Raw genomic sequence first — 19,227 nt, forward strand, 5'->3', positions numbered from 1 at the left:
AATACAACATGCCTTCTCAATCAATCTATGAGGCCCTCTCTTTTTCTTTGTATATGGAGCAGTCACTTATATATCACCTTTAATTTTATCAGCTTTAATTGTGAGTCTTACTTATTGAAACTATTCCCCAAACTTTAAATTACAAAAAAGTCATTCATAATTTCTGAACAATAATTTTATCTGCTACATAAAAGATCAGTTAGTGGATTCACTCTGATCTATCCTGCTACCATTTTAAACTAGTTTAGATTCTTTAAAATGACTCTTCCTCAAAAAAGCTGTATGTCCCATCTTTTAGTTTTCCTACTAAGACAAATAATCCAAATCTCAGCCCTGCATATTAATTGGGAACTGTAAAGCTTTTCAAATGACCAACGGTGTAGTTGCTTTGATGAAAATGAAGATGCAATCACCTGCTGGAGTTGTGCTTTTGAGATGTGAATGACAGAGGGAAACTTGTTTCCAGAGGGAATAACAGGAAGTTGCCTACAGGAAGGTGACCAGGAAGAGGAAGAGTGGTTCTCTGCTGATTGACTCCTTGGAAAGCTTGTCACTTTCTTAGGATCCGTGTGGGTGATGAAGTGGGACATAGGGTTCAGGGTATAGAAGATGGTGGGGCTTGAAATTCGTGGGATGGAGAAATGCGGGATATGAAATGAGCTGAGCTGTGAGAATATGGCAGGGAAAAGAAAGAAAATGTTTCAAATATTTAAATAAGACCATTTTATTATTCTTTATCTAGTTTTATCATTATTCTTCCAATGGTTATTTTCAGTAAGAAACCGTAACAGTTTTAAAAATGAGACTACAAAGACCACGTATTTTATCCCTGTGATTTAGCAATATTTTCCCACCAATGACAAAGAACATTCAGAAAAGCGGTTATAAAATAATACTACTTGTAAAACAAACTACTAAAAAATGAGATTGCCTTGTAAACCCTACTTGACAAAGATTACCAGATAATAGCAAAATGTACTGAATTGGATCCAGATCTTGCTTCCACAACTAGAAAAGTTTATTCTATTTATAAAAGGAATACACTTCCATGGGCAGGACTGCAACATTTGCTAATTTCCCTTGTTCTATTATTTCCTTATACTTCCCCATAATAATCTTCGTGATGCTGGAAATCTCTTCAGGGAACACTATTACTGGAAATAAAATCTGGATCCGAACCAATTTTCATTTCAAGCAGTGTTTTTTATCAGCTTGCCGATATAACGTTTTACAGTAGACGCAGTGTTCGAATACACATAATGAGTACTTCGGAATAATACAACAAAGGACCTGGTTACTTACCTATAATTGTAGTTCTTTAGGTAGTTATATCTATGAATCTGCATGTATGGATTCTGCACATGCACAGAAACGCATGTAGAACATTCTGGAACCTTAGATTTTTGGTAGGAAGCCCATTTCCCTTCATTAGAATCAGCATGTGAAATTAGGATTCCTGCCATTGTCATCCATTTCAAAGAAGCTACAACAAGCTAATATTGACAATGCTGTCCTTGAAACCAGGTCGGAAAAATGGATGGTTGGCATTTGGATTCATGGATGGCCATGTTAAGAATGACAGTTACAGATAAATAACCAGCGGTCTCTATGATTTACATACATGGCTTAGTAGCAAGCTCCTATACAAGGAGGTTGGTAAACAATGAGAAAAAACTGAGAATAAAATTGCCCTGCCAAATTATTCTCTCAAGAACACAATCCCAGCTAAGATCAGACGGCTGTAATAAAGTGTTAAAGGGAGATCCTACTGCTGATGAAGCCATCAGTTTCAGGGAATAGCAAATCTGGATTTGTCTGACCAAATATAATTGTTGATGTGATTTACTCAGCAAAAAAAATGTCTGTGGCCTATTACAAGAGAGAAATAAGCATGGATCCTTCTTATATTGAAGTCAGAAATGAAGCTATCTGAATATCACACCAATACGTAATTATTTTTAAAGAATTTTCTGGATTTGAAAAAATACAAGGAAGATTTCTCCTTAGCATAAATGAAAATCAGAGACCGCTTTCAACAGGAGGGGAAATGGAGACACAGAGTCACTTTCTCCTTATAGAAAATTAGGTAAGATTCACCTGAATACAAAAGCATGGAGCTCACTGGAATGTCAGACTGAATGTCAGACTGATGTGATCACAATGACTAAGGCTGTCTTCTGAGAGAGTAAATGAAGAGGTCAGGCAGCTAAGGTCTTAAAAGGGCTTTGATTCTCAGACAGACAGAAAACAAACTTTTATAAGTTTGTTTTTATACAAACTTTTATAAAACCGCTTCACAGCCAGATGAGGAAAAAACAGAAATTCTTTTAGATTATGAAGATTGTAACAAGATAAACTTTCATAGACAAGCAATGGGCTAATGCCTCCTTAAGTAACACCAGCTGCCTGCAATTAGTGCAGGTTCATCTCACCAGGCTCAAGGTTGACTCAGCCTTCCATCCTTCCGAGGTAGGAAAAATGAGGACCCAGATTGTTGGGGGCAATTAAGCTGACTTTGTAATAATGCCGCTTGGGAGGGGTGTGAAAGCCCTAATAAGCAGGCATATACATAGAATGAAGGCTACTGCTAAGTTTGTAAAGCCGCCCTGAGTCTTCGGAGAAGGGCGGGATATAAATGGAATTAAAATAAAATAAAATAAAAACAAACTTTCTTCACTTTAAGCCACAATAAAAATTCCAAAACAGCATGAAACCTGCAATGATATCATTGGAGGTTAGGAAACTGAGGAATCTGTCCTCACATAAGCTTTCTGAATGTAAGGCTTCCAATCCAGCAAAGACCTGATCTACTGCAACTAAGGATTAGAGATGTAATCTTCACATAATGAGATCGTGTGCTGCCCCACTCACTCACACGCATGTAACTGTGATTTAGTGAGTTTATTAATGTTCCCCAATACTCAGAACTGTACCAATAAGTCCAGCCACAAGCAAGCCAAGATTAGTTCAGAAATGAATTGGTTAATAGTCCACAAACAAGTGAAAGTTGCTTAGACAAATGGCTCCACCCAACAAACTTAAATCCACCGGGCAAAAATTAAATATACATACGAAAGCTCGCTTAGCAAGAAAAGTTCAGAGTCTCCAAGGCACAATTCCAAACATGGTGAAGCAGGAAACATGACAAACAAACAGCCAGCAAACCAACACGTCATTCCCAGCAATGCCTCCCTCTGCCTGCTGTTATAATTAGCCAGTTTCCCGATGCAGCCCATCAAGATGGGCGGGCCCCTCTCCTCCTGAGTAGTCTGGCTGGCCTCCACTGCTCCTGCCTTTTCTCTGCCCTGCATGATCTCAGATCAGGTGCAGAAGGCCGTTCCTCCTCCTCTTCACTGGCTGTCTGCCCCTGCAGGCTTTCCCCAGCTGAAGCCCCCTCTGATTCTCTTTCTGCCGGCTGTTCAGAGTCATTAATTAACTGAGTTCCTGATGTGCCAGGAATGGGCTCATCCTCCCTTGAGCTTATCTCTGAGGAAGAATCTGGGGAGTGTCCAAGGGAGACATCATAGTTTTGGGGAGAAAGGAGATCTGGTCAAACTGGCAATGCATTATGTCTCTGAGAAATCAGACAAGGGAAGCTAAGCCAAGCTTAACAAAGCTATCAGGATTTAGATATGGAAGCTAGAATAGAACAGAACTACCATCTTCTTAAATTTGAAAAAGACTCCTAATGGATGTTTATAAGCACTGAGGAAGGCTTCATCCAAGAATTTTTGGCTATTTGGAACAGGATGAGATGTATAGAAAATTGAATTAGCATAGCAGTAAAATGCTCCACAAATGAGAATACTGGATCCTATGTATATGACTATTTTTGTTGTTTAAATTCACACTAGGGGGTAGGACAATCCAGATTATATATATTATATATATTATGTGCATATCAATATCTTCTGAATTGAAGAAAGTTGTGTGATCGCTATTTTATCCATAGATGACAAAGGTGTCCCTAGAACAGGGGTGTCAAACCGCCGGCCCACAGGCCGGACGCGTCATCGCCCACCTCATTGCCAGCAATGGCAAAACTCTCCCGATACATTGCGTGATGTCACGAGTTTGACATGTCTGCCCTAGAAGGCAGAAGTTCTCCCCAACCACATACAGGAACTACAGTCCACTCTACTGTTACATCTAGGTTAGCCATAAGAATTAGAAATGTTGGTTTCAAAGCCTATTTCAAGATAGAAGATGCCTAGCGCAGAAAATCATGCCAAAAATGAAGAGGTGAAGCGTATCTTGAGGCAGTAATCATTAGTGGGCTCTCCTAAAGTGGATCGCACTAATGTGATTCAATGTAGCCACTGAAGATGGATTAGTATGATATGGCCGGCTCTTTATCCTTGGATATAGTCTCCTACAACACAATTAAGCTGTATTTATAAAATCCAAACATTTTGTAGTTTGCTAAACTATGTTGATAAAAAATTTAGTAGGTATATATAGAACAATGAATCACAGTCAGGAAATCCAAATGTTGTGAGTCAAGAGGGTGGCCTTGAAGGACAGAGAGAGCATCTGTTACCAAGGCAATGATCAATGAATGAGGTTTGAGCGCAGGACAAGAAAGTGGTTTGCAAAAGGGCCTCAGACAGCCCTCCCCCTTATTCATATGAAGACAGAGGAAGCACATTCTGCCTTGTAAGATTAATATCAGACTTATAAAGTAGAACATACTGAAAAACAGGTGCTGTGTAGACAATCTACTTTTATTAGAATAATAATAGTAGCAAAGTCGTGCACATCTGAATGTGTTTCTTTTTTCCTCCTTTTATCTTTATGATAATGGGGGCAGGGGGCTAAATAAATGTTTGTAAGTAAATTTGATTTTCCTCACTGTAGATATTATTAGAGTTAAAAGTATACATCAGTAGTAAAATCTCCATATTCATTCCTAGGCAAAATTCATTGTTGTCTTTCTCTTTCTGAGCTTCAGTCTACCAAGAAGTGTTTAAATATGAAATGATTTTAACGTTTATACTATGTGGCTTTCAAGTTATACTTTTTAGTGTATAGATTTTTTCATGCCATAGTTGCAGGTTGCTTTGAGGAAGGCTTTCTAAAACAGCAGAGGAATAACGGTGTAGTACGAATAAACGTACTCTTATTTTTATCTTATGTAAGAAAAGCAAATATATATTGTATTTTAGAAGCTGCATCAAGTGGAACACATAAAATATCTTTGATATAAAGCTGTATGATAAATCATTTGACATGTTCATCTCCATTCAACCCGTTCTTAGTACATAATTTACTCAATTTGGCTACATTAATACATATTTTTAAAACACTAACGTTATAATTGCAATTATGGTAAAGCATCACAGAATGCAGTTTCTGTGCTGTACCAAGCTGAAACCTGTTTGGCAGGGGTTCAAATAATTTGCTTTTTCAGGATTCTCTGTACTTTTAAGACCATTTGTTTCTATATAACCTTTCCTAAAAGGTAGGTTGGAGAAGCCTAAATTTATTTAGCAGTTGACTTGAGCAAAAACTTCTTAAGGATGGAGTACACCACAACACCTTTCAGAGTGAGAAAACTACACCTTAATTCAAAGAACTGTTAACTGCTTGAATCCCACCTCCTGCTATTTCACGGGCAACCTTAACTAACCATAATTAAGATATCTAACCACTTAAGACAGGCATGTCAAACTGCTGGCCCGCGGGCCAGATGCGTCGCGCCAAAACCGTGCCCACCCCATTGCCAGCAATGGGGAAAAAGTCCCGATACATCGCGTGATGTCACGTGATGTTGTGAGTTTGACATGCTTGACTTAAGAGATCTAACCAGAAAGTATGGAACTGACAGTACAGAGGGCTCTACACATTTCCTTAGGACTTAAGAGACACAAAATTATCTCAGCTAGGTTCTCGATATATTGAATCAAGACCATGGAAGTCATTGGTAGCCGTGTAGTCCTAGGCTACTCCAGACCTCTCACCAAGTGAAAGGAAGGTAAAGTCCTCCAACAGTACTAACCGAGGGAACTCTTGCCATCTCAACAATAAGGATAGTACCCCTGGCAGAGATGTCACTGTTCAGTACGGGAAGCAGTATTAAAGTGTCAATGCCAAGTAGGCCGTTGGGCCCAATTGCATGAGATCTCACATCTGGTTATCTATAAAGTAGCGCCTCTTAATGCCAACAGAATCTCACAGAGGATAAAATCTGCCCCCTCTCCCCTGCTGCGCAGGGCATGGATAATGCCAGACCTAAAATCTATACCAGCATATTCCTGAGAGAGGAACTATCTCCTGCTTCCCCATCCAGGTTTCAGCTAATCTCAGTTTGAATTCAGATGTCATAAAGAGCTGTTCTTCATCAAAAGGAAAGTATTAAGAGTGTTATGGAGGAAACGTATGTGCAAGAGGATAAGAAGCAAATGTGATTTCTATCCCTAGTGTTTGGACACAGATCAAACTACGTTTATAACAACTCTTAGGTGCAGTAACACCATTTTGAGTCATTACCATCCCTTTTTTTAATGAAAAAGTATACTATGTACTCCCAAAGGTGCTTTCCCAAAAGGCACCTGGACTTCCTTGTTTTTTTCTTTGAAAATGTTTATCATTAATCCTTCCATTCCCCACCAGTCAACTGGAACTGAAGGAGCTTCATGAATTATAAGTGAAACAATTTAAAAAACAAACAAACAAGAAAGTCCCGTTGCCTTTTAGAAAAGCACCTGTGGGACAATCATGACTTGGATGATTGAGACTCTCCATAGATATACATATACACCATAGATGTACTGTAACTGAATATTCTATTTAAACATCTGTTGTATTTAACAAAAATAATAAAAGTATTTTGAGTAAAAGAAAAACCGCATACAAAATAAAAAAAAACAGCAATAGCCATGATATTGGCCAAAAGAAAGAAGACAGAACCATTCTCTTGGAAAATCTGAAATCTGAAACAAAATGTCAAGATGCTCAAATAATATGGCCCAGAAGATGGAAGTTATTTATAGTGACTGTTTTTTGGCATGTGCATAAAACAATTTCAGTTATCAGGCGAAGCCAATTTATATTTTTACATGTAAGAGTTAACTTTTCAAGAATATATTAAAGTAAAAAATATATTTAATAGCAGTTACTAGCATCTGAAAATAAAGACTTAAAATTAAGTAAGCTCATATGTGCAGTCCATCGGTTTTCTCTATTTCTGAAATAATCATTGCCTACTTTTGAGCTAAAAGCATAATTCATATTTTAAAAAACATTCTGTGAAAATACTCTGTGAAAATAATTGTTCAAATATCATAGTTATTATGCTTTTCTGGTTTCATGTTTTTGTTGAAGATATTTAACAATGTTTACAATAACTAAATCAGTTGCAAGAGCTCTGGGAATTGCAAAAACACATTTTTAGTGCAGTATTTGAAAAATATTTCTAAAAATGTTACAAACACTTTCACCCTCTTTTCAAAGAACTAAAGCAGATTATCATCTCTAAACGGTGGTTCGATTGTAATCTATAGGCTATGTTTTCACAGTCAGCAATTTCTTAATTTGTTTGAATTATAACAGACTCTGGCTGTTAATTTACTTACTGGAGTAAGAGCCCCTTCTGCTTGTGCCTCCATTAGGCTTGTAGGCGTGACAGCAAAAGCATGACCAGCAATTCCAACTGGGAGTTCTAGTTGATCTGTAAATTGTTCAGAAGCTGCAATTCCACGACACTCAGCGCCTAAATCAAGTGCTACTCCATCAGGTGTATGCTTGGTTTGAATTCCAAGTTTATCCTCTTGGGGGGACTCTTCAAAATCCTGGAGCACCTCAGGTTCTTCATCAGAAGGACTTCCAGTTGTTTTATGCCCCGTAGCACCATTAGTTCTGAAATCCTGAAGGTCCTGCTCTTTATCAACAATCACCCATTCCTTGGAGTCTACCTCCTGATGGCAGGAATTCAAATTGACAGCAACGTATCCATTGCTAACACCACCATCACCCTGTTCTGGAGAAGGACTTGAAACCAGCTTGGAAGCTTTAGGCAGATACTCTTCATCATAATGCCAGACATGTTCCTGACCGGAAGAAGCTGTGGGAGCACGTGCTTTCTGAGAAGCTGGAATTACAGGTTCTTTGCCACTGCCACCATTAAGCTCTCTTTTCTTTTTCTCCATGCTGATAAAAGAAAAAAAAAGATGTATCAATGTATTTGTATTTATTATTTGAGGAATATAAAGCAAAATCCATAGGACATCATCTAAACAGACATACTAGTATATGCCCTCAGCTTACAGCCGGTCACAATGTGATCTACGGTTTGATGTGGGACCCTGCAGTTGCAATGAGAGTAGGGTGCTGTGCCCCATTGATACAGAGAGTCCTGGCAGATACAGTGTGAGGTGCGAATCTTATTAAGATTTGTCCATTGCTAACATGGTAGTTCAAAGCCTGGCACCTTTTTTTGTGGGGCCGTTTATATATCTTCTGTATCTGGGCGTTTGGTGACCCATTGCAAAATGGCAGGCTGGCTTTTATATAAACAAAATACTTTTTTTCATATATTATCATCTATAGTTTCATTATCCACCATTTGGCTAGAATGAAACTGCTATGAAGGTTAGCTGTATGTAAATCCATATATGCATATGATTTTCTAATTAGTTACTGCAGATATTCTAATTAAACAACAGTGAAGAATTATATACGTACACACCTATAGACAAAACCAAACCAAGCCACTGCAAAGTAACATCTGAATAAAATAAACCATTACTTACCAGATTTCCAGAAATTTGTCTGCATCTGGCTTTGACTCCAAAGTCAGGCGCTTCTCCAGTTCAAAACTATGGATTGATCGTAACTTTCGTACCAGAGGAACATCCCGATCTGGTTGTGTGGTCTCTGAGCGGACTCTAATTGGAGAACCAAGGCTTGGTGCATTAAACACTCCATTAATTGGCCCATGACTGTTTTCTTCTTCTGTAGTAACCTATAAAGGAATGTCACAATATAAAAAAATAAATTAACATAAAGATAACACCCCAATCTTATCAAAATATTTGGATATAATTCTTATGTAAAGCATTTTCTAAATGTGATTTTAAAAACAGTTTACATACTCCCTCTATTTGAAAATCAGTTTCTATTACTGAAAAACTAAAGATTTTAGAAATATTATTTAACAAGCAGCTATTTTATATCAAGTTTGACTACTAGTTCACTACCTAGATCTGCAATAGATCTATTCACCCAATTTTCATGAACTCATGTAGCCTCCCTAACTTCAGACTCCTAAATTTTCTTCCTGTGCCTGTTGTTCTTCAGACATTCTAGTTTTTGTTGCTCTAACCTACTATATTTTATTGTCATTGTAATTCCCATTTTCTCTCATTCTTAAATGAGCTGGGTGACCTTGGGCCACTCACTCTCTCAGCCCTAGGAAAGAGACAATGGCTAATCACTCCTCAAAAACCTTGCCAGGAAAACTACAGGGCCATTTCCAAGCAGTCTTTGAGAATTGGACATGACTGGACAGAAGAAAAAAACATAGGAGACACCTATTTTTAATTCTGGGAAACAAATGTGTCTGCGGATATGTATGTGTGTGTATTTCAACTCTCACCTCATGTTGCATCTGTTTGAGTGTTACTTACCAGTTGAGCACTACCTGTACTTCTAGTGTGATATGCACCGATATTAAAATTCTTAACCAAATATTCTGATAAGCACTATAAACAATGTGGAAAAAGGACTGAGACTACTTAGCACCACACGAAGACAAAGCCATTTCATCATTCTCTTAAGAAATTCATTGAAAATTTTTCAGCAGCACAATTAACAAATAGAAACGAAAACTTTATGCATATATAAACCACACATCAGAGACAAATTATGTGGTTTTCTTCATCATACTCCATTTATTCATTTTTCATGGATATCTGATTAGTCACTGTTGGAAACAAAATACATATTTACATGTTAACAAGAGAAAAAGAAAATGCTATCATTTACTTAACTGCAATACTTACTTTATGGATGCCCAATTTAATCTTATTCCTGTTAGCATCCATTTCTTCCCACACATCCTTTTCCTGAAGACGATGTCCAGGAGACTCTGGTAACTTTTCTGGTGAGATTCCAATAGGGATACCATTCTCACCATCACTGAGTTGTTCATCAGGAAATACTTCATCTGTATTCTCTCGTAATAAATCTCCTGGTATTGGTGTAGCATTGGCAATTCTATATATGAAAAAGTGAAAATTAATACTAAAGATGTCCCAATTTCTTTTCTAAACTGACACTTACTTCCTCTCTGCCTTAGACTAGTAATGCTAAAACAATCTTCCCCAGCTTTCAGGTTTCCATTTGCTAATGAAGTCAACATGCTACCCCATCAGGATAAGGACCAGAAAAGAAGATACTATTCCATCACTTTTGCCTCTGGTTTCCCCCACCAAGCAAAAACCATTAGAATGAGTTGCACAATAATGATTGACTGTTTTAAATTTCTTCCCAATTACATCATGCCACCTGAACTGTTTTCAACCTGGCTATATTATGAATGAATATTTCCTGACACCTCTGGAGGACAGCAATTTAAAGATGACCCTTCTCATCCAAAAGACATAGATAGTTATCTATTATCTTATTGGTCAAAGTGACCAAATGCAAGTTATTATAAATGCAAGACACCATTCTAAATATCTGACACAGAACACTGAATCTTCATCCATCAAGTAACCTGAGATGCATGAACTTAATCTCAGATTCTTGATCTTAATCTGAGATTGATATATCTTATATTAGGCATTTAAGGTTTGTCAGCATCTTATTATGAAGGAGTTATGTTTCCATACCAATTTTGGTCACCATACTACAAAAAAGATGTTGAGACCTTGGAAAAAGTTCAGAGAAGAGCAACTAAAATGATCAAAGGCCTGGAGACTAAAACATATGAAGAACGGCTACAGGACTGGGTTTGGCTAGTCTAAAGAAAAGAAGAAACAGGGGTGACATGATAGCAGTATTCCAGTATTTGAGGGGCTGCCACAAAGAAGAGGGGGTCAAATTATTCTCCAAAGCATCAGAGGCAGGACAAGAAACAATGGTTGGAAACTGATCAAAGAGAGAAGCAACCTGGAATTAAGGAGAAACTTCCTAACAGTGAGGAAAATTAACCAGTGGAACAGCTTGCCTCCAGAAATCATGGACACTCCATCACTGGAGTTTTTTAAGAGACTAGACAGTCACTTGTCTGAAATGGTATAGGTTCTCCTGCTCGAGGAGGGGGCTGGACTAGAAGACCTCCAAGGTCTCTTCCAAATCTATTCTATTCTATTCTATTCTATTCTATTCTATTCTATTCTGTTCTGTTCTGTTCTGTTCTCCATGAAGAAGCACTTATAACTTGAAATGCTAATTCACCTAACGTCCAAAAAAAAAAAAAGATTCAAAATACCCTATAGCAGCTGGGGTCAGTCGAGTATGTAGCTGAGGAGTAGCTGAAGTGGTGGTGGTGGTAAGAGAACCATCAGCCCCACTCTTTTCCCAATCAAACAGATCACCCTCTGTCACCCCAAAATTCTTCATACTGTTATCAAAAACGGACGTGAGAAGCTATAACAACAAAGAAAATAATTTATTATATTTCATGTCAATTATTTCTTCAAACAACTTTTTGAAAACTCTGATCTGATATACAAGATCTTCATAATACATTTATTATTAGGTAAAATTAAATACTATGATTATTCATCTCCTAAACAACACAGCCTATAAATTTCTTGATATTGCTTAAAAGAATTCTACCTATTGCATGTCCAGGTAATAAAAGAAGTATAGGAGATATAAATATCCTATTAAGTATCAGGAATATACCAGGGACTTAAAATAGTTTTTCTTTCAAGAGAAAAAAAACCAAAATCTTTTGTGCTGCTACCTATTTTCACCCTTTCTCATCCTCAGTGCTATCTTATACCTGCTTCAACAGGCAGCCAAGTTCACCATGGTGTTGCTATTGTAATGGCATGTAACACAACAACTCAGTACCTCTCATACCTCTCTTTTATAGAACCTACTTGCTCCTAGAAGCAGACAAGTTAAATAGTTGCCAGTTAAATAGTACTACTCACTCAGTTAGTTATAAATCAAATTTACTTATGATAATATACTTTGCGGCTGGATTACTGATTATAGATTTATACTCTGAGTTAAATGGAAAAGCTTTCAAAGCAGTTACAAAAAGTTAAAAAAAGAAATATAAAATATAAAAATTGAAAGCCAATATTCAAATATAATCAACCAGGAATGGCAAACACATTTAATATACCATGAATTTAATATGGTTCTAAAATGCAGATTGGAACACAAAAAATCCTCAACGTAAGTAATGAAGGCTTACATCGTCAGTATAACTAAAATAATAATAAGGAAGGAACATTTGCAAGTCATTTGCAGAAATAAATACCTGGTAGTCAGGTTTAGTAAAATAGTCTAAAGAAGAAATGTGATCTAAAAAGATGTTAAATTCTTGAGGGAGATGTTTCAGCATCAGCCGGTGATCATACCTCTCTTTTATAGAGCCTACTTGCTCCTAGAAACAGACAAGTTAAACAGTTACCATACCTTCTATCTGAACAAAAAATAATTAGTTACTTACAATTTTATATACATTAGAATTAAGATTATATTACTTGGAACTTATATGTGTGGTAATAGGTTTTGTCTTTTTTATTTCTATACTAAAGTCTGGAATGTTCAAACTTTTGATGATTGCACTTAACATTTGGGAAGAGGGAAAGTAACACAAAGAGAGCAGGACTCTGTCATACCTAACTTATACTCCATTTTTTTTCCGTTTTTATCCCCCAGATTGTGATGTTGATTAAAATAGGGTATATATGTGTGTGCTCCTTAAATCTGTTTTATGGTATATGCTACAGTTTTTATGTTTCCTGTCTCAGGATAATTTAATCAAAGGTCATAACAATCATTTTGTATGTATTGCTTCCCTTGGATTATGTTTAGATATAAATAGCAAATACTGCTACTATTACAGTACACAATATTCTATTTTGATATGGCCTTCCAAGCATATAATCCTCAACTTACAACTTGTTTGAAGTTACAAGAGATTCATCAAAAGGTACGTACAACCCAGTTTCAAAATTAAGACAGCTACAGCATCTCCGTGGTCATTCACCTTTACAACTGACCCCAGAGATGCTGCAACGACCCCCATTTCCCCCCTAAATCTACCCTGCCAGGGCCCCACAGGCACTGGGCTTGTTTTGCTACCCCTTCAGTTTCCACATGCTCCTCCCCACCTCAGTCACCAATCACTTACTTGCCTTCCGATGTTCTCCAGAGTTCGGGAGGTCAGGATACAGAAGGAGGACAAACTGCTCCATTTCTGGGCTACATGGCACACTCCCACAAGTGACCATCTTTTTCTGAGCACAGTCACAAACATCTTCGACCCAGTGACCAGTGCCATCCAGCAACAAAGCAGTTTGTGGCTGTGCAGTATAGCTGGAAGTGCCGGCTTGGAAAATGACAGCTGCTTGCTAGATCCAAGCAATAGAGACATTTGCTTTGCAAAGAAAAGCTAATCTCTCTGCAAGCGGAGAGGTCCATTTTGCTTCACTGGCATTAATAAGCTCTTTGGGGTCCAAGACTTAATTCGCCATTTTCCTTTCCCACGATGTGCTTTCTAGCATTGCACAGAGCAGAGAGGGGAGCCAGCTATCTTTGTCAGTGAATTAAGGCTTGGATCCCTAAGAGTTTGCTAATGCCGGCAGAGCAAAACAGACCTCATCACTTACAGAGAGCTTAGCTTTGGTCTCTGTTGCTTAGATCCCATAAGCAGCTGTCATTTTCCAAGCCAGTAGATCGATCTGCTTTATGGATTGAAGTAGCTTGTGGCTATGCTCAGAAAAAGATGGCCACTTGTGAGATTGTGCCATTTGGCCCAGCAACAGAACAGCCTGTTCTCCTTTCTTACCCTGACCTCTTGAGCTCTGGAGATCTTCAAAAGGTAAGTGATGGGGAAGGGAGGACGCTCAAGTAACTGTGGGACCCCAAGAGGTGGGAAGTGAAGCACTGGATTTTTCAGGGGGTGGGTTTGTGCCTGTACTAGGCCTCTCAAGATCTCCCTCCCCCAAGGTATTCCATGCTTCATTTAATGACTGATGTGCTTGTTTAACAATTGCACTGGGCACAGCAGGGATGGGGGCGTTGTTAAGTGAGATGGTTCATTTAATGTTCATCCCAACTTTTGATCATAATCGGCAGGCTCCATTACACTTGCAACTTGAGGACTACCTGTAAATCAGGTAAAGAAAAAAATTGAATACTTCCAAATTTACAGGTTCAGATCTAGTTTGCAATTCTCCAACACTGCAAAAACTGAAATATAATGAACTAAATGAACTGAAATTAAACCTACCTTGCAGTTAGATTTGATTATTTAACATATGTAGAGCCCTTTACCCTTTATACTGTAATTTTTAAAAGATGTTGTACAAAATAACATTACTACGTATCACTGTTTATGTTTGAATACAGAATTGGGCAACATAGGATTTTCAAGCCAACTTTTCCTAGCCCTAATACAATTGTCAACAATCAGTATTTAATCCTTATCTTCCTAGATAAAATCTGGTAATTCCACCACTATCACCCATATTGCTGTCAACATTAAGGTTTTTTTTAATGGGGATAGGATCTTAGGTATAGTCAGAAGGATGAATTTATCCACTACATGAAGTTCCAATGAAAATAACCTATGATGTGTGCTATTAAATATCAAATACCTTATCAGGTATCTTAAATTAAGTCTCACAGTTAAACCTCAAGATATGTCAACTGCTACATTTCTGAACAAACCTTGTCTTTAATTTTCCTCCAGGGCAGTTGTCCAACAACGAACTCCACCAACATGTAAAACAAAGACCAAAGATCATCATGACGTCCCATCTCCTATAGAAATAAAGAAGACTGCATGTTGATCTTCTTTATTTTGCACACCTATCCAATATAATCCAGTGGTAGAATACCAACTGTATCGCTAAGAATATTGCTTATTTAAATATGTGAGTAATGATACACATAAAGAAATTTTAATGCCACTGCAATAATGGTACACAAGCTATGCAAAGAGGGATTCATCAGGCCTGAAAGAAAAACAAGCTAGTTATTTTAGTAGTTCTTTGAACAGCCATCCATCATTCAGATTTGGGCATACTAGTACAGACGTTGTAACTATCTTCAAGATTTGTTTGATGCTGCACTAAGCTTGTGAGTATGATTCCCACCTTTCTCCAGTTTCCTAAGAGATTGATGCAGAATTCTGGAAGCACCAAGCATACATGAACAGCCATCTGAGGAGTGGAAGCTAAAACAGTTAAGTGAATACACATATGACTTAAAAATGATGGTTGTGTCCATCTTCATGTATTAGTTGGGTTTTGTTGAATTTACAGGCCTAGAGCAACAACTCAGCATAGCAACTTATTTCATATAACCTGTGTTAACTTCTATCACTACAAAGTGATGGATCACGAGATGAAAGAAAAGTCTGATCTAATTGAAGTGAGGATAGGCCAGAATCACTCACTGACAGATTGAAATGTTAATCCTATCTGCTCAGATCCAGACAGTACCAAGACACTGGTACAATGGAGGTAATAGAAGAGATCTTGTAGATTTCAAGATAATTTACTAAAATTATCTATCAGGTTCCAGAGGACATGCCTTGAGTTTCATAGGAATCCAATTTCAATCTTCCATTGAAAATATGAGGAAAACCACATGTTTCAGTGTATGCAGGGTAATGTTATTATCAAGAACAGCTGCCAATATTCCCTAATAGTATGGTGGTTGAAACAAACCAGATAGCAAAGCAGTTAGTGCTGTCCTAACGAATCCCCTATACATTTGTTCCATGTTGTTCATCTGTGAATGTTCCTCTCAGCTTCAGTAGGTAGAACATCATCAGATTTCAGACTCTTCATGAGGAAATGGCTGCAACAGGCACTGAAAAATTAGGACTGAGAGTGATGGAATGCTTCTACTGGATTTCCAGTATATTTTTCATAGTGATGCTGAGTCCAGAGTATCCTGATCAATCTCTATTTTTACTTTTTTAGATTTATTTTTATTTTTAATTTATGTATTTATATATACACAATGCATCAAAGAAATTTTTAAAAATACATACATAAAACAGGGTTGACAAAAAGGAGTGGGAAAGACCTTGAAATTAATCTCATGAATAAAACAGTGGCAAAAAAAATATTGCTGAAATTCTTCATCCTTGCCCCACAACAAAAATAAGCAAATTAATAAATAAGAACACAAATATTTTTGGTAGTTTAGACATATTAGCAACCCAGAGCTGTGTTGGGGCAAAATGTGTTTTTTCAATATTTTATAATAATTCTTTTCACAACCCTTCATGTACATAAAATCTCACAGATCTTTATAAGTTGATAGATTCCAAATGCTGAAAATATATTCAATTTATGCACCTTAACCAGCAATGATTAATCTAAACTTCTGTTAATAAACTATGGATTTCAGCATAAAATATGGCAATAGTAGGACAAGTTCAGGCCATGTCAGTTATGTTTCAACTTTTATATAGCAGCCTTAAAAATATAGAAAAGGGTGGAACTGTGGTAGACACCAAGCATAATTTTCAGTTATTAAATATTCAGGCTAATGTTAATGGTCATACTCACTCTATTTCGGTGAGCATTGACTGATGCATACCGCACTGTACCTCTAAAACCGGCAACGGCTCGGGGCTATCAATGTAAGAAGGGAGAGGGTGGAAAAAAGTCCATATTTCAGATTAAGTCAGTAAATATCGACTATTTATAGAAAAAAGATGCTACAAACAATTTTGATTATCTATTTTTCTCCTGCCGATAATGCACTCCTTTAATACACTGTAATGATTCTGCTGCAAGGTAGTCCTTGACATATGACCATAATGGAGTTTGCCCATTACAGTTGTATGTTGTAATGATTATAAATGTTATGACCTTTTTTTGCGGCATTTGTTAAGTGAACATGGCATTTGTAAAGCAGCTGTGGCATTCATAAAGCACTAATGGTGGTCGTTAAGTGAATGCTGTGGTTTTTAAGGTAATACCATGATCATTTAGAGAAGTAATGGTTCAATATGGCCCTGGTTATGCCAAAAATTGGAAATGCTGTTTTTAAGCAAAGTTATTGTAAAACATAATCAGGTGATCACAGGACACTGCAAATGCAACCATGTTGCTGAGTGCCCAAAGTTCAGTCATGTGACTGTGGAGGGGGGGGCTGACCTTCAGAACTTTAATTTGGGGCTGTAAGTCCCTTTTTTCAAATTGGTCGTAACTTTGAGCATTGGTAAGCAACTAGTAAAGGACTATCTCTTAATATACAGAAGTGGCCAAAATTGTGGAAAGCTTTTGGGAAAAGTATATTTTTGAGGTTTGATGGCTAATAATACCACTTTTTTTTAGTAGTACCGTAAAATTATATATCCATGGAAAGATAATTTAATCAAGAATGTAATGCGACATAGTTTGTTCAATTATCTGTACTGTATTCTATGAAAAGTTATAGCCAAATAACCAGAAAAAGGAAGCACAACTTGCTTAGGTTGATATTGGGTAGCTTTCCATCATCTGATTGTAGCCAATCAGCATGAGTGTTTAGAGAGCCAATCAGGTGTCATCTTGTTCTGGCAATGGGCCAATCAGATCACAGCAGGATTCAGTTATTGATGTGATGTATTGAAGCTGAGAGAACATTTGTCAGTGTGTTATGTGATCGCTGTCAAGTTGGTTGGGTTTTTGTTTTTTTTCATTAAGTGAGCTTGTAAAATGTAATAAAATTAAAGTAATGGTGCAAAGAGTTGACTGGTTGCCCAGAAAGCAATGTAAAATAGTATTATTAAGTGAACAAGGCTACAGTTCTACAGAAATTAGAAGAAAAACTGGTGGAAACTTAACCAAAGGTGGCATTTCTACTGTACGCTTTTCCCAAAAAGTTTCCACAATTTTGGCCACTACTGTAAGTTGGATTTAAAAAGACAGACATATGTAACGTGATCATAGTTTAAGTAACTTAAAATGGTTTTATTTAATCAGATTTTATTCTACTGTTTGGCCACTTTCCTTTTTTTACACAGCAAAGTCCAGTATTAGGGTATTTTGTGGATGAAATTTGTTACCAGGTCTGATACAGAGGTGACAAAAGCTCTCAACAGAATAGCTCCTAGGGGCCTCTTCCCTCCATGCTAGTAACGGGGGACTTCTATGTTTACTGATGAAGTCTGGGAGGTGGAATCCCAAAATAGACACCTAAAATGACTCCAACTGGACATGCATAAGAGGTCAGGTTTAGGCCTACATAATGGTATACAATAGTGTTTCTCAATCTTGGCAATGTTTAGATATATGGACTCCAACTCCGAGTGTTGGGAATACTGGGAATCGAAATCCATACATCTTAAGAGTTGCCAGGGTTGGTATACAGTATTTATCAATTCTGAAGATAAATTTTTTGCACTGGCAGATTTGCCAGCCACAGTTACCAACCGCACTTTTAATCGGGGTTACATTTAGCAGAGTAGTCTCTTTATTTTTGAAAAGTACATATAATACACATCAAAATTTCTACAGCTACAAAGATAAATAAAATGGAAGCACAATATTACAAAATTATGTCCAATTGGTTCATTCTGATCAAATGCTTGCTATAATTGCTTGAAGATTTGGCAGACAAAATTTGATACTCAGAAACATTTAACATCTTAAGATGCAAACTGGGCTTGCAGCTGAACATCTATTGCATCACAGAATCCACAATATGCTGGCAATGTTTTTTTCAAACTGTTTGACACTTCCACCCACAAAATCTTAATGGAGGTAGCCAGAATTGATGCAAGCAATTGTAATATTTTTTAAAGAAATATTTAAGAATATTGGACTTCAGGAACATTACTATTAACATTTCTTTAAAACTTTAATTATTGGTTGGTAGCATTGTGTATCAGCAAAATAGTAATATTATATAATCTAATTTAGCAACTCTGAATGGCATCAACATTTCAATTCGTAGCTGGGATTAATATTTACATTAAATCTTAAAAAGCAACAGTTACAAATATTTTTATGGAACAGGACCAAGAGGCAATTAAAACAGTGCAGTCTTTTTATCTTTAAAGAACAAACAAGTTTTTAGCGGCTTTCT

The 19,227-nt window shown here is 37.0% G+C and overlaps 1 protein-coding gene across 1 annotated transcript in view; it reads right to left on the reverse strand.

The window, feature by feature from the left end:
- Window positions 1-19,227, reverse strand: part of TTBK2 (tau tubulin kinase 2) — a gene marked incomplete at its 3' end in the record, with an annotated part of 70,414 nt that overhangs the window by 11,409 nt on the left and 39,778 nt on the right. Inside the window, exons 7-14 of the mRNA XM_083350570.1 lie at window positions 16,719-16,784; window positions 14,863-14,955; window positions 12,443-12,568; window positions 11,435-11,592; window positions 10,002-10,215; window positions 8,751-8,962; window positions 7,575-8,148; window positions 414-665 (exon numbers count right to left, since the gene is read on the reverse strand). Of these exons, the coding sequence (XP_083206696.1) occupies window positions 414-665; window positions 7,575-8,148; window positions 8,751-8,962; window positions 10,002-10,215; window positions 11,435-11,592; window positions 12,443-12,568; window positions 14,863-14,955; window positions 16,719-16,784 (1,695 nt within the window). The remainder of the gene's footprint in view (window positions 1-413; window positions 666-7,574; window positions 8,149-8,750; window positions 8,963-10,001; window positions 10,216-11,434; window positions 11,593-12,442; window positions 12,569-14,862; window positions 14,956-16,718; window positions 16,785-19,227) is intronic.

The sequence above is a fragment of the Vipera ursinii genome (genome assembly GCF_947247035.1).
Source record: "Vipera ursinii genome assembly, chromosome: 1".
Classification (NCBI taxonomy): domain Eukaryota; kingdom Metazoa; phylum Chordata; class Lepidosauria; order Squamata; family Viperidae; genus Vipera; species Vipera ursinii.